The sequence below is a fragment of the Erigeron canadensis genome, chromosome 5 (genome assembly GCF_010389155.1).
Source record: "Erigeron canadensis isolate Cc75 chromosome 5, C_canadensis_v1, whole genome shotgun sequence".
NCBI lineage: Eukaryota > Viridiplantae > Streptophyta > Magnoliopsida > Asterales > Asteraceae > Erigeron > Erigeron canadensis.
The window spans coordinates 24,741,474-24,757,632 of record NC_057765.1 but is presented as its reverse complement, the minus strand read 5'-3'; the positions used below and the strand labels follow the sequence as shown (position 1 = coordinate 24,757,632).

The following is a 16,159-nucleotide window of genomic DNA, read 5'->3' as shown; positions in this document are numbered from 1 at the left end:
GAAGGCAAGAAAATCACCCCGAAATCCTCTGGAAGCTGAAGAGAAAGATGAAAAAGAAGATCCAGCAGAAGCGGAAGAGGAAACCGAAGCGGTGAGGCGAAATAACAAGGATTCAGATTTTTGACGGAAGAACCAGCGCTGTTGGTGGGTCTCCTTCAGGTCCCAGCGCCACTGGTGAACCTCCCAGTGTCACTCGCCATCCAGATTTCGTACCCAGTGCCGCTCGGCAAGCCTCCAGCGCCACTGGAGCCTCCAGAATTAGTTCTAGCTCCGCTGGATCACTACCAGCGCCGCTGGCACCTCCGAAGGAAGACTCCAAACCGCGATCTAAACCGTACAACCGAACAGTTCCGTCTCCACAGAAGCTGAGAAGAAGTCGAGTAGAGAGGAGATTTTCAAGGACATGATGTACGAGACAAAGCTGACGATACCGTTTACTGAGTTGGTTAGGCAACACCGGGGTATGCTAGGTATATCAAGGACATGATCAAGGAAGACAGAGTCCTGAAAGATGTGCATGGTATCGAGGAAGTCAGGGAATTCTGGAGAAAGGAGACGAGTTCATCACCCCGAAGCTAGAGGATCCTGGTAGTTTTGTTATACCATGTAAGATAGGAAATAAGATTGGTTGTGATTGTTTAGCCGACTTAGGAGCTAGTATTAACCTGATGCCTTAAAGCATGTACACTAAGTTAAGTAATGCAGAACTAGATACCACAATGATGACTATTAAGTTAGCAGACTAGACCTTTCAACGTCCTTTAGGAAAGACCCATGTAGTGATAGTAACCGTAGGAGACCTACATTTTCAGGCAGAATTCGTAGTTATGAACATATCGGAAGATAAGAAGGTACTAATAATTTTAGGAAGACCTTTCCTGAACACAACCAAAGCAGTATTAGAAGTAGCTGAACGTAGGATTATCATAGGAAATGGTAGGAGGAAGCTTAGTTTAACCATGGAAGGAGATCCAGACCTAGAAAAAGATGATATAGGAGATTGTACTGAAGAAGTGGAAATAATAGAAGTAGATAATAGAGAAAATCATGAGATAGATGAAGTCTTAGGTATAGGATCACCAGAACTTCCATGGGATTTAGGAGAACTTGAAGTAGATGAATTTGATGGAGCCTTAGTACAAACACCCAATAACCTAGTTACCTCTTTAGAAGAACTGCCAACGGATCTTGAAATGAAGTCGTGACCGCCAGGATTGGAGTATGCTTACCTCCAAGGAAAGTCACAACTCCCGGTAATCATTTCATCGAAGCTGATTCAGAAGGAGAAGACAGCTTTGATGAAGGTCCTTAGGTCTCATAAGAAGGCGTTTGCCTGGAGGATAACTGACATTAGAGGTATAGATTCTTCGTATTGCCACCATAGGATACACTTAGAGACTAACTCGAAACTAGTAGTTCAGAGACAGTGACATCTAAACCCTAATATGCAGGAAGTAGTGAAGAAGGAGTTGATTAAGTTATTGGATGCAAGAATTATCTTTCCCATCTCGGATAGCGAGTGGGTAAGCCCTATTTACTACGTACCGAAGAAAGGGGGAATGACAGTAGTGGCTAACGAGGACAATGAGATGATAGCAATTAGAACTGTGTCAGGATGGAGAGTTTGCATAGATTATAGGAAGCTTAATAAGGCTACTAGGAAAGACCATTACCCCTTACCCTTTATAGACCAGATGTTAGAACGCTTAGCAGGGAGCGAGTACTTTTGTTTTCTCGATGGATTTTCAGGGTATCTTCAGATTCCCATTCATACGGAAGACCAAGGGAAGGCAACATTTACTTGCCCCTATGGAACTTATGCCTATAGTAAGATGGCATTTGGACTTTGTAACGCCCCAGCTACTTTTCAGAGGTGTATGACTACTATTTTTCAGGATATGTTAGAAAAGTCGGTAGAATTGTTTATGTATGATTTCTCGGTTTACGGGAATTCGTTTAATTCGTGTTTACGTCATTTAGATAAGATGTTAGCTAGTTGTGAAAAAACTAATTTAGTGTTGAAGTAGGAGAAATGTCATTTCATAGTTAAAAAAGGAATAGTATTAGGACATAAGGTATCTAAAGCAGGAATAGAAGTAGATAAGGCTAAGATAGATGTGATATCTAGGTAACCGGTTCCGGTCAATGTCAAAGGAGTTAGGAGTTTTCTTGGTCATGTAGGGTTTTATAGAAGATTTATTTAGGATTTCTCGAAGATAACTAGGCCAACGACCAAACTTTTAGAGAAAGACGTTATGTTTGATTTTGATAGGGATTTATCAAGGCATTTGAGAAACTTAAGAAACACCTTGTAGATTCCCCTATAGTAGTACCACCAGATTATGCATCACCCTTTGAGATTATGTGCGATGCTAGTGATTTCGCTGTAGGAGCTGTGTTAGGATAGAGGATAGATAATCATTTTAGGCCTATATATTATGCTAGCAAAACCCTTAATGAGGCCCAAAGGAACTACACAACTACAGAGAAGGAATTGCTAGCGGTAGTCTTTGCCCTAGATAAGTTTAGGAATTACATAGTATTGCAGAAAGTAACCATATTTACAGACCATTCAGCCATTAGATACCTCATTAATAAGAAAGATGTTAAGCCTAGGTTAATTAGGTGGGTGTTACTGCTTCAAGAATTTGATTTGGAGATTAAGGATAAGAAGGGAGTAGAAAATGTAGTTGGAGATCACCTTAGTAGATTAGATAACCTAGATGAGGAGGAACTTGATTGTGAAAAGATAGATGAACCTTCCCCGAAGAGAATTTGATGAGGATAGAAGTAGATCATAAGGAAGGTGTACCTTGGTTTGCTGACATAGCTAATTACAAAGATGCAGGGGTTTTACTGTTGCATTTAGACTATTACCGTAGGAAGAAGTTCTTTTCAGACCTTAAATATTATCACTGGGAGGAACCATACTTGTTTAGGATGTGTGTAGACGATATGATCAGGGAGTAGGAAGATATTAGATGACTGTCATTCAGGACCCACAGGAGGACATTATGGCTCGACGACTATAGCTAGAAAGGTATTTGAGGTACGATTTTACTGGCCTGGAATTTTTCAAGAGGCCAAAACTTTAGTTAAGTTATGTGATGCATGCCAGTGTAATGGTCGATCACCAAGAGAGATGAGATGCCACAGAAAACATTCAGGTTTGCGAAGTATTTGATATTTGGGGAATAGATTTCATGGGACCATTTCCAATTTCTCATAAGTTTAAGTATATTCTAGTAGCAGTAGATTATGTGTCAAAATGGACAGAAGTTAAGGCTTTACCCACTAATGATGCTAAGGTAGTTGTAGATTTCCTTAAGAACTTGTTTAGTAGGTTTGGAATGCCTAAGGCTTTGATTAGCGATAAGGGTAGTCATTTTGCAAATGCTCAATTAGAAAAGGTACTTAAGAGATATGGAGTCAGCCATAGTTTTTCAACAGCTTATCACCCTTAAACTAGTGGTCAAGTTAAGAGAATTGGGCACTTAAGAGAATTTAGAGAAAACAGTTAAGGATAACCCTAAGAATTGGGCAAATAGGTTAGATTATGCACTTGGGGCATTTAGGACAGCCTATAAGACACCCATAGGAACCACACCCTATAAGTTAGTGTATGGAAAAACATGTCATTTACCATTTGAAATAGTGAATAGGTCTTATTGGGCAATTAAGAATTGTAACATGGATTTAGACGAAGCTCGGAAGGAAAGGTACTTGCAACTAGATGAACTAGAAGAACTTAGACAACAAGCATATGAGAACTCTAGTATCCACAAGGAGAGAACAAAGGCATGGCATGATAGGAGGATTAGGATGAAAGAATTCATGGAAGTGGATAAAGTACTTTTGTTTAATTCCCGCTTTAAGCTCAAAGCGCCAACTCAGGTCAAAATGGGCAGGACCATTTGAAGTCATAAAAAATTACTCGTCGGGACATGTAGAGTTACGTGGCAATAGTGGGGGTAGTTTTATAGTCAACGGGCAGAGAGTGTGTTAGGACCAGTTTTTAATAAAAACTGGCTAGTCTCCAATTGCATATGGAGACTATTTGATTTGTCCATAAATATGTGAAGTCAAGTTGCAGCGTACAGTTAATGCAACTGGTGACTTCCTCCAGTTGAAGATCTGACGAAATGAAGACCGTCCAGTTGAAGTCAAAGACATCAAATGGAAGATAGAAACTGGCCATGGCAGCGAAGCCCAGTGACCAGTTTAACCAGATCAACAACTGGAGAGACATTCAATATAAAGGAGTTACAAACCTTTACACTGATTACGAGGAAAATGGCTTTATTGCTTTGTGTACTATTACCCGGATAATACCAATTATCCTTGTATTTGATGAATCACTTCACAACTTTAAGTGTTTCGATTGTTTTAGAGATTTCCAAGTTCAGATCAATTGTATTTCATAGGTTGTTGAGATATTTACATACTTGTAATATCTTGGTTCCGCATCAACCTTTGTATTTTGTTTATACATCAATAAATAAAATACATATGAAAAATACATATTGTCTCACCATTTACTTTATGTCTTAAGTTATTTGTTGCATTGTTATTTACTTATTTGCATTGTCACCTTAATAAGTAAACCTTCCAGATATACCTGGTATACCACTTATCTTAACTGGTCTCGTCCAGATTTGATAAGTGTATTGCAAAGAAATCCACTATTGACATAGAGGTGCCTCCAGTTGTACCATCTACGTGTAGTTGGGACTTACAGAGTGAAACACTACTATGAGGAGGATAGATATAAGGACGAGGGCATAGAACTTGGCCCTTATGTCATTGATGAATAAGTAGTGAAGGAGTCTAGTTTAAGACTCCTAAATAAATTAAGCGCTTTTTGGGAGGCAACCCAAGTTTTGTTTTGTTTAGCTTTTATTTTTCTTTTTTCTAGTTTGATTATGTATTTGTTTTTCATTTCATTTTTAGGTTTTAGCTTGTTATTTCCATTTTGATATTTTGATTGAAGTGTGCAGGAGTATTTTGCTTTGTAGTCTGAAGGAAACCATGCACTTGGCCAAAAGCTAAGTGTGGGGGTGTTCGAGTATCAAATCGCTGAAGAAATCAGACTTTGGAACACATACAAGAGTCATGACCCCCGCTAGAGACACTCCAGCGCCGCTGGGCATGCACCTGCGCAGATCCAGCGCCACTACCTTCTACCCAGCGCCGCTCCCAGTCCAAGAAGACCCAACCAGCGCCGCTACCCACTCCACCAGGGCTGCTAACAGCTCCGTTCTGCACACCAGATCGCCAAAAACCCAAAAATCAGAAAAACCCAAAAATCCAAAAAAATATTATAAAAAAAAATTAAAAAATTAAAAAATTAAAAAATCAGAAAATACCAAAAAGAAATGAAGATGCAGACGCATCCATGGATCGCCATCAAATGGAGACGATGCAAGTCAATGAAGATTATTCATCTTTCAAGTCACTCCTCAAATACCATCTTCAACAACAATCATGCAAAACTAGACCCGGGAAGTTTCGTTAATCCTTTTTCCATTTAATATTTACGTGTTTTTCCTATTACCCTTAATTTCATGTCTAGTACAACGAGGACGTTATACAATTTAACATTGTGTTCTCCAGTTTTTTATCTAAAGAAATGAAATGAAATGAAATGAAAAGAAAATAAAATATCAGAAAAGGATAAGGATGAAAGATATTATATATTTTGTGTTCTTGAGTTTTATAGAAATGAAAAGAAAGAAAGTGAAAATATATCATTTTCATGTTCTTTAGTTGAAGTGAAAAGAAATAAAAAAAAATGAAAATTTGACAATCACACCCTTTTAAGCAACAATATTCCTATATTCACTTGATTTTCACGATGAAGTAACAATATATTTGCTTCACTTGTGAACTGCAGAAAGATTAAAGTCAAGTGGGCCGCTATCAATAAATTGGGATACTCATAAGCAACTTTTATAAGAACAAACAAGTGTTGGATATTATTACTGGATACTCAGAAGCAAAATCAAAACATATACGAGTATTACCTCCAAATAACTTCTCTAATGATGCATTAACAACTTTGGACACTCTGGTAATTGGTAAACTGGTCAACTCGTTCACATACGTCAAAGTGAACTATAAGATTAATAAATAATAACTATGATCTAATCAAAAATAGTCTCACAAGAAATATACGACCACATTAAAAGCCACACCAGATATAACATAGTGAGTTTGAACTTTGAAGGGAAGAGTCAGTGAGTATGGAGGGAAGAGTTTAGTTTGGAGGGAAGAAACAAATGATTTATGGAGTATATAGAAAAAGTGTATGGGTATATTAGTAATTTAAATATAGATTTCTTTGTTTTCCATTGTGATCAGCCCAATATTGGGCAGAACATTTTACTGACAAAATGTATTAGAATGACCCATTCAATTCCTTTGCTATCACTTCTTTTCACTTACTAAAAAAACTCAAGAACCCATCTTTTAAATTTTCTTTTTACTTAGTTTCTTTTCCTTTATAATTAGAACTCAAGAACGCAGGGCAAGTGTGGGGGATGGAATAGGAAAAACCCTTGGTCTAATTGCTTGATTTCAACAAGTTTTCTACTACTTATTTCATGCAAATTTAAGTTTTTAAGTGTCTGAAAACTATTTTGAGAAAATAAGCTTTGCAAATAGAAAAAAGATGATGATAATTAAGCAACATTAGCTTGGTAGGATGAACGGTTAGTTAGAATTGTTAGCTTAACTATAGATTTGTGTTTGTTCATGCTTCCAACTGAATTAGAGCTTAGATTGAAACTATATGCGATTATGTTTTCCATAGCACATTTAACCTGACTTTAATATGCCTAGCAAATAGAGCTTTCTAGTCATTAGTATAGGTAGTATTAACTGGACTTAATATACGTGCTTGTGTAGAAACTAGTTTAAATGTATGGTTTGCCTTAATTCTTACAGTATTTAATATGAACTAGTTGCATGCGGAGTAGGAGTATGAGTCATCTGAGGTCTCTAATAATGTCTATTGCATGAATAATGTAGTAAATCTTAAAGAAAGGCAAACAGTAGATTAAATAAAGTTCAAAGAACTATTAACGAGTAAAATCTAAAACGCATCAAGTTAGGTCGCTCTGTGCATGGGGAACCACCGACCTGTCACCGCTGTCTTCATGTGAAAATTAAAGATGATAATATTGTATGACTGCTTTAGTATGTAGTTAGTAAGAATGACTGTAGTGTGAGGGTATATCTAAGTAGTTACTCACAAGTACACACACTTTGAAATATGAATGCCTTATTAGTAACTAGTAGTTCTGATTGCTATATAAACTTTAATTAAGTGCTTAACTAGTCCGCAGAAGGAAGTAAGATTGAGCTGTAAAACATGTGAAAGTATAAAACTATTTTAGAGGTATTAACACGAATAAAAAGTTAGCTTTTAGTTTTGATTGACCAATTTCTTACCTCTAGCTATAGCTTACTGATTTTGTCTGTATCTTTAGGTCATGTTGTGAACTTTTGGTACTTAATGGGATAACATGTTATGATAGGTTCACAAGGCATGCAAGTAAAGGCAAATGTCTCTACTCAACTTAACACGAAGCCACAAGACTTTTGGACGAAGACTAGCAAGCGAAAGATGAAGAATTCTAGGCCAACATGAAGCATATGACCACGTGTTAGTACTTTGGGCATAACGTCTTCACACGAACTCCGTTTCTGACAAGTAAGCTATCCACGGAAAGGAGAGAGGAAGATCTACAACTTTCATGTTGATGTCCAGGACCAGCGCTGCTCACGTCAAGCTCTAGCGCTGCTGGAAGTCATCTTGAAGCCAACCAGCGGAGCTGGTATTGGTCGAGAGGTTCAAATGAGAGGAACAAAGGAGGTTGCAGCCGCGACTTTGGATCTTCTAACTCAACATCAACATCAGCCAGCCACATACCTTTTAGTTTTGATCTTTCCCTTTTCTTTTATTATTGTTATTAGGGTTACAATATTGCAAGACTTATCTTACCATACAATTATTACTATGAAATCTATATATTTGATGATTGTTAGTATTGAATGTCTTGTCATGAGTAGCTAAATTATTATGCATCTGCTTGGATAATGTGATCATGCTTTTATAGTGATATTATGTGCTTGTAGTTGTTGGACCGTGTTTATGCTTGATCTAGTTAAAGTAGGTTGGGGACTTAATAGGAAGCCAAACTACTTGGGTGACTTAACAGGAATCCCGTTAAACTATAAAGGTTAGGTTATAAAAACAGACTTAGATTATAATCTTGAATAGGGGACTTAACAGGAAGCTTAATCAAAGGGTTAGGTGACTTAACATGAATCTTGACCATCTAGACCGAGGTACTTAACAGGAAGCTTGGTCGTGATTAGTTGTTCAACAATTATAAGTAACATGGTAGATGATCTATGTGGCATGTTCTATGTGGCATGTGAACTGTTTCCAAGTAGGTGTATCGTTTTCATTATTATTATAGTCTTTTACAAATCAAATTATTCAGTGTTTCCTCGCTATAAAAGCATGATCAACGGCCTTTGTGAATAGAACGGCTTTTTGGGACTCATCAATCGTCCTCTTATGTGATCTTTACCAAATTTTTTCCAAGGCTTCGTTTGACCATTTTGAGACCTGAAACTCACACCATAAACTCATATTAACATATTAAGCAGGTTCCATTTCTTATTTTTCAAATTTGATGACTTTGATTTTTGACAAAAAAAAATGACCATATTTTTTTAAGTTTAGGTTATAAAATTGTGTTTTCATTACTTATGTTCTGCTTTTGATTTAATCCTTTCATCACCCAATAATCAGTCACAAGAATTGATCAGAGTAATAAGTTATTTTCATACAATGAATAAAATTGAAGTATGATCCATGTTATGACTATTCGAGCATCACTATTGTTTTTTTTGGCAAACATTTTATTTAAATTAACTCGGGAGATAAAGACAAAAAACACTGTTCACGTGAAATCTCTTTAAATAAATTATAACTATAATAAATTTATTTGTGAGTATAATAATATTAATAAAGTATAACTACAATATAAATATATAAAGAAAACAAGACAACTAAACAAATGTGATATGACAACTATAATATAGAGACGAGTTGGAGTATAATTAATGGTAAAATTAAATGAAAAAAAATACAAAGTTGACACATATATAAAAAAGATGATTAATCAAAATAAAAGGATAATCACATAAGCTATAATACATTCGTATAGAAAGAACCTATATATTAATTTGTAATCATAAATTTTAACTTTTCCAATCATTCAAAATTAATTGTTATCCATCTAATAACCTAAATAAATATGGTTGAAAATTTAACACGACATGAACCACATTTTACCATCTTGATTTAAATTTAGATTATATTATTACCAATATGATAAGTAATGTTAAATCATGCCTAAATGTTTTATGAAAAACGTCATCGTGATTGAAAAATTTGAAACACATATATTATCTTTAAATATTATCTTCTTTTAAATAAAATCAATCACACGATATATATATATATATATAGTAAAAAGTTATTTTGAAAAACTTTTCAAATCAAGCCCAACCGATGATTATTTTTAAATGAAAATTGTTTTTTGATTGTTTTCTGAATAACTTATGTGCAATTTTGAAGCTTATAATTGTTTGGAGGCATGGATTATCATCCGTTATACAATTATGTGGAGATTTGGATTCTTGATCACATGTGCACGAATATTGCTATGATTACATGTGATCGACTTGCATACATGTGATCGTAGCAATATTCGTGCACATGTGATCAAGAATCCAAATCTCCACATAATTGTATAACGGATGATAATCCATACCTCCACACAATTATAAACTTCAAAGTTACACATAAGTTATTCAAAAAACAGTCAAAAAATAATTTTCATGTAAAAAACAATCATCGGTTGGGCTTGATTTAAAAAGTTCTCAAAGGTTCTCGCAAAAAAAAGGCTTCTCAAAATCACTTTGTAAATAAATTAAAGCGCGACATGTGTCAAAAAATTTTAAAAAAAAAGCGCGGTGGCAATTTTGTAAATAAATTAAAGCTTTGTGAAGCTTAGTCAGCTTGGGCTCTCACTGGGTTGGGTCAGCTTGGGTTGGGTCAGCTTGAGTTGGATCAGCTTGGTTTGGATCAGCTTAATCAATCAGCTTGGGGTCTTGGTCAGTTTGGGTCAGCTTTGGGTCTGGTCAGGTTTAGGTCAACTTGGGTCAGCTTGGGGTTGGGTCAGTTTGGGGTCTTGGTCATCTTTGGCCAGGGTTGGGTCAGCTTGGGGTCTGGTCAGGATTAGGTCAGCTTGGATCAGCTTGGGGTTAGGTCAGTTTGGGGTCTGAGTAATCTTTGGACAGGGTTGGGTCAGCTTGGGGTCTGGTCAGGTTGGGTCAGCTTGGGGTTGATTCAGCTTGATAGAATTTACACATAATCTACACAAATGTAGATTATGGGTTTTGGGTTAGCTTGGGTTCTGGTTTGGGTCAGCTTGGTCAGGTTTGTGTCAGCTTGGGGTTTGGTCAGCTTGAGGTTGGGTCAGCTAGAGGTTGGGTTAGCTTGATACAATTTACACATAATCTACACAAATGTAGATTATGGGTTTTGGGTCAGCTTGGGTTCTTGGTTGGGTCAGCTTGGGTCAGGTTTGGGTCAGCTTGGGGTCTGGTCAGGTTGGGTCAGCTTGGGGTTGGGTTAGCTTGACACAATTTACACATAATCTACACAAATGTAGATTAATCTACACAAATGTAGATTACGGGTTTGGGTCAACTTGGGGTTCGGTTTGGTTAGCTTAAGGTTCGGTTAGGTCAGCTTTGGATGGGTTAGCTTGGGTTGGGTCAGTTAAGGCTGAATCAGCTTGGGTTGGGTCAGGTTAAGATGGGTCAGCTTGGGCTGAGTCAGCTTGAGGTGGATTGGGTCAGCTTACGTTTGAAGTCAAATTATTTACAAAATTGCCACCGCGTATTTTTTTTAAAGGCGACGTGTTACACTCTGATTGGTGAATAGGACCTTCTCTCCCTTCTCTCCTTAACACGCCTTCTCATTTGATCTCTCTCATATATATATATATATATGTATATATTTATATATATACACACACACAAACGATCCGTAAATCGTATAGGTATTAATACTAGTACATTGATATATATGGAACAAAGATTCTTGTGATATCCGCGTACTATCTGTGAAGTTTTTCTTACGCTCAATAAAAGCTCTTTGGAATAAAAAATATTTATATAAAAAAGTGTAACCTAACGCTTAGGTAGTGGGAGGTTACACGTTTTAAGGCTGGGTCTCCCCTGCGTTTTGTGCCTATGCGTAAGAGGCGCTTGGCTTTGACAAGTATGATTTAAATTGAAGATCGTTGATTATCACAGTTAGAATTAAACTCACAAAATAAATTTAGATTCTAAAAGGAATAATTAATACAGACCAAGAAAGTTGACAATTTTTTAACCACTAAAGTTGTAGAGCATTAAATCATATGAAAAAAATCTCCTTCAAGTATGATTTAAAATGAAGATCATTGATTATCACAGTTAGAATTAAACTCACAAAATAAATTTAGATTCTAAAAGGAATAATTAAACTGTTAAAAAAAGGGGGGCGGATAATTAATACAGACCAAGAAAGCTGACAATTTTTTAGCGACTTAAATTGTAGAGCATTAAATCATATGAAAACAATCTCCTTGTGAAAATCATAGTTAATTTGCCTATATTCATTATATGAAAAAAATCTCCTTATATTCATTACTTTAAGCACAAATCATAATTAATCACATGGATATCTTCACTATCTTTCCTCCATGGCTCCTTACAACAATACTTGTTCTCTTAATGTTCTGCATCTTTATATACACTCTTATGAACAAGTCATCCATATATGTCCCTAAGCTTCCCCCAAGCCCTCCTAAACTTCCCATTATTGGAAACTTGCACCAAATATTGGGTAAATCTCGTCATGAAATCCTTTGGGAACTTTCCAAAAAATATGGTCCCATTATGCAAATTCATATTGGTTCAAAACCTTTCCTTGTTATCTCTTCCCCAACCATGGCCAAACAAATCCTAAAAACTCAAGATCACATATTTTGCTCTAGACAAACATCTCGTGCCACTAAACGTCTAACATACAACTATTTGGACGTCGCCTTCTCGCCTCATGACAAACACTGGAAGGAGATGCGCAAGGTTTTTGTGTCTGAGCTCCTAGCAGGTCCCAGGAGAGCTAAAATGCTTAACCATGTGTTGGTGTTAGAGACAGAAAGTATGATTAGTTCTTTATCGTTACATCCATCAAACGTTGCTATAAACTTAAACAAGGTGTTATTTGAAACAATAAAAGGTGTGATATGCAAAATAGCATTTGGTGACAACTATAGGCAACTACCACTTATTGGTCCGTCATGGGAAGAAATGCTTGATGAAACCAATACAATGCTTGGTGGATCAATTGGCGATACATTTCCATGGTTGGGTCACTTTATAGACCAACTTAGTGGATGGAATGGTAAGCTAGAGAAATGTTTTTCATACATTGATGCTTATATTGAGAATGTCATCAGTGATCATCATAAACAAACCATTGGAGAACTAAGTGATGATAACAAGGATTTTGTTCATACTTTAATCGAGTTATGTTCCAACCATAATTCTTCTGGCTATCAGCTCACCAAAGAAGACATGAAAGCACTGATCATGGTATTTTCTTTGTTTACATATTGTATCATATTTTTCATCTATGAAATGCTTTTCATATATGTTTATGTTATAATGAAAATTGATTTTGAATATAGCTTCAATGATAGTTTAACGATGGTGTGCATATTTAGGTGTGAGTGTGTAAATGGTGGTTATAGATTAGATGGAAATATTTCGTGGTCTGGTTAATTAATAGGTCTATTAATTTATTAGGTCTTTCTATCAAACTTAGAACTCCCATTTGATATAAACTATCATGTTGCCATTAACTAATGTAACCAATTTTTTAGGATGTACTTACTGGAGGAATTGATACAACTGTAGTGACCTTGGTATGGGCCATGTCTGAGATCATTAGAAATACTAGAGTGATGCATAAGTTGCAAAGTGAAATTCGAGATCAAATGAATGGAAGTAAAAAAGTAGAAGCACTCGATATGACAAAAATGTCATACTTGCATATGGTGATTAAAGAGACATTAAGAATGCATGAGCCAGCCCCATTACTAATACCACATGAAAGCATAAGCCATTGTCAAATTGGTGGTTATGACGTCTTTCCAGGGACGAGTGCTTTGATCAATGCATGGGGGATATCAAGAGATCCGACAGTTTGGGGAGAAAACGCTGATGAGTTCTATCCAGAAAGGTTTGAGAAATTTGAGGCTAGTGATTTTGAGATGGTCCCCTTTGGAGGAGGACGGAGAACCTGCCCTGCAATCAACACAGCTCCGATAATTGTAGAGTTTGTGATAGCAAACCTTCTTTTTTGGTTTGATTGGGAACTTCCTAATGGAGAAAAGAACGAAGATTTGAACATGGAAGAGAAGGGTACGTCGGTTCTACGTAAAAAGTTTCCACTTTGGCTTGTGTTAACCAAGAACAATGAGAAGATGACTAGTATATAATTAATTTACCTATTTTTTAGAATAAAATGGTCACTCCTACTCTGTTATCAAAGTGACCATCAACCAAAGGAGCTCTAATATTCTTATTTCTTAGTATATATATATATATATAGAAGCTTATAGTGGTGTCTGATGTAATGTGTTTAAAAAATAATCAGTCAATTCCGTTTCAACTCGATCAAAGTTGTTGAATCTATGATAATATGATCGAAATTATTTTTCAAATATTGTTGATCCATATATTAATATTTATAGTTATATATATAATGTTGTAAAATTTTAAAGGAGGGGCCTTAAAGGGAGGAAATAAAATCTCATTTGTATGCATGGCATATATCTAAAAGTTATACTTTGGTTAACATTATATGAGGATAATCAAATAAGAACACGGTGAGAACACTTAAAAACTACATTTTGATACATTAAAAGTCTATTAAATTAACATAGTGCATAACTAATTATCATTATTTAAGTGTTTAACAGCACATTGATCCGTTAAAATCAAGAAAATCATGTTTTTTATTTTGTGCATTCATCTTGGATGCATATTCATCAAAATAATACATCCAACAAAAAACGTGATTTTTTCAATTTTGAATAATCAATGTGTTGTTAAACACTTAAATAATGATTATTAGTTATGCACTATATTAGTTTTATAGACTTTTAATACATCAAAATGATGTTTTTAAGTGTTGTCACAGTTCTTATTTTAAGACTGTTCTTACCGGAGTGTTACCTACATTGATATATATATTTTATATTATATATGTGACGTCCAAATACGCTACCACATCAAATGCATGCCGTCTATTTCCAAGCTTTTAATTGTTGGGATAAGTATTCTAAAATGCAACAAACTTTGGACGAATGTCTATAGTAGGAAATAACTAAAGTTTTGTGTATTGTATATAAACAACTCGAAATTATGTATATTGTATGTAAGAAAATGTAACAAGTGGCAGCTATATATATGGTAGCCATGCATACAATAAACATAATTTCGAGATGTTTACATACAATACACACAACTTTAGTATTTCCTATTATAAATATTCGTGCAAAGTTTATTATAATTCAAAATACTTATCCCTTAATTGTTTGAATACATAAAGTTAGATACTTTGAAAGTTAAATACATATGCACAATATTATAGTTGGACACATATAATAGATATTCTTGCGATAACACCTACCATACATTGGATATGTGCATCTATCAATATAGGAAAATGAAGAATCATGGGTAGTAACAGAATTGTTTAGTATAAAAACTAGGTTAAATTCGTATAATACATAAAGACTATCAATATAGGATAAGAAGTACTTGAGGCTTATATGATCGGAATAAATGGTAAACTTGACTCCATAAAGTTAATAGCACCAAATTTTTAAAGCAAAGACCACCGCCGCCAACTCCAAATCATGAGTAGGATACCGTTTCTCATGCTCTTTCAATTACCTTGAAGCATAGGCAATGACTTTACTCCATTGCATAAGAACACAACCAAGGCCATTACACGAGGCATCGCAATACACCACCATATCTTCCAAACCATCGGGCAAAACAAGGACCGGTGCTTGACTTAATCTTTCTCGTAGTTGTTGAAAAGCCATCTCTTGCTCACTTTTCCATTCAAACTTGATATTCTTTCGAGTCAACTTGGTCAATGGGGAAGCTATTTTAGAAAAGTCTTGGATGAAACGACGGTAATAGCCCGCTAGACCAAGAAAACTCCTAATCTCCGACGGATTTTTGGGTTGCTCTCACTTCATCACCGCACTAATCTTAGCCGGATCCACCATAATTCCTTCACTACTAACAACATGGCCAAGAAATTGCACTTCTCTTAACCAAAATTCGCATTTAGAGAATTTGGCGTAGAGTTTCTCCTTACGCAAGGTTTCCAACACCTCCCTTAAATGAACTTCATGATCCGATGAACTTTTAGAGTAAATGAGAATATCATCAATGAAAACGATCACGGACTTATTGAGCATAGGGTGGCAAACACGATTCATAAGGTCCGTGAAAGCCGCGGGAGCATTTGTGAGACCAAAAGGCATGACAACAAATTCATAATGACCATAACGAGTCCGAAAGCGGTTTTAGGAATATCTTCATCACGTACTTTGAGTTGATGGTAACCCGATCGAAGATCTATTTTAGAGAAATATGAAGCTCCTTGAAGTTGATCGAATAAATCGTCGATTATAGGCAAAGGATACTTGTTCTTTACGGTGACTTTGTTGAGCTCACGATAGTCGATACACATACGCATGCTTCCATCCTTCTTTTTGACAAAAAGTACTGGTGCACCCCAAGGAGAGTTACTAGGTCGTATGAAACCCTTGTCGAGTAATTCTTGAAGTTTCTTCATCATTTCTTGCATTTCCGTTGGAGCTAAACGGTAAAGAGCTTTAGCAATGGGGTTAGCCCCCGGAATGAGATCAATGGAAAACTCGACTTGCCATTCGGGAGGGATGCCCGACAAATCTTTGGGAAAAACATCGGCAAATTC

The 16,159-nt window shown here is 35.9% G+C and overlaps 1 protein-coding gene across 1 annotated transcript; it reads left to right on the top strand.

Annotated features, from left to right (window-relative positions):
• The first annotated feature begins 11,808 nt into the window (after nt 1-11,808).
• LOC122602212 (parthenolide synthase-like) lies at nt 11,809-13,765 on the top strand. Its single transcript, XM_043774926.1, has 2 exons — nt 11,809-12,729; nt 13,020-13,765. The coding sequence occupies exons 1-2, from the start codon at nt 11,809-11,811 to the stop codon at nt 13,635-13,637; spliced, it is 1,539 nt and encodes a 512-aa protein (XP_043630861.1). The 3' UTR covers nt 13,638-13,765.
• The last annotated feature ends 2,394 nt before the right edge of the window (nt 13,766-16,159 follow it).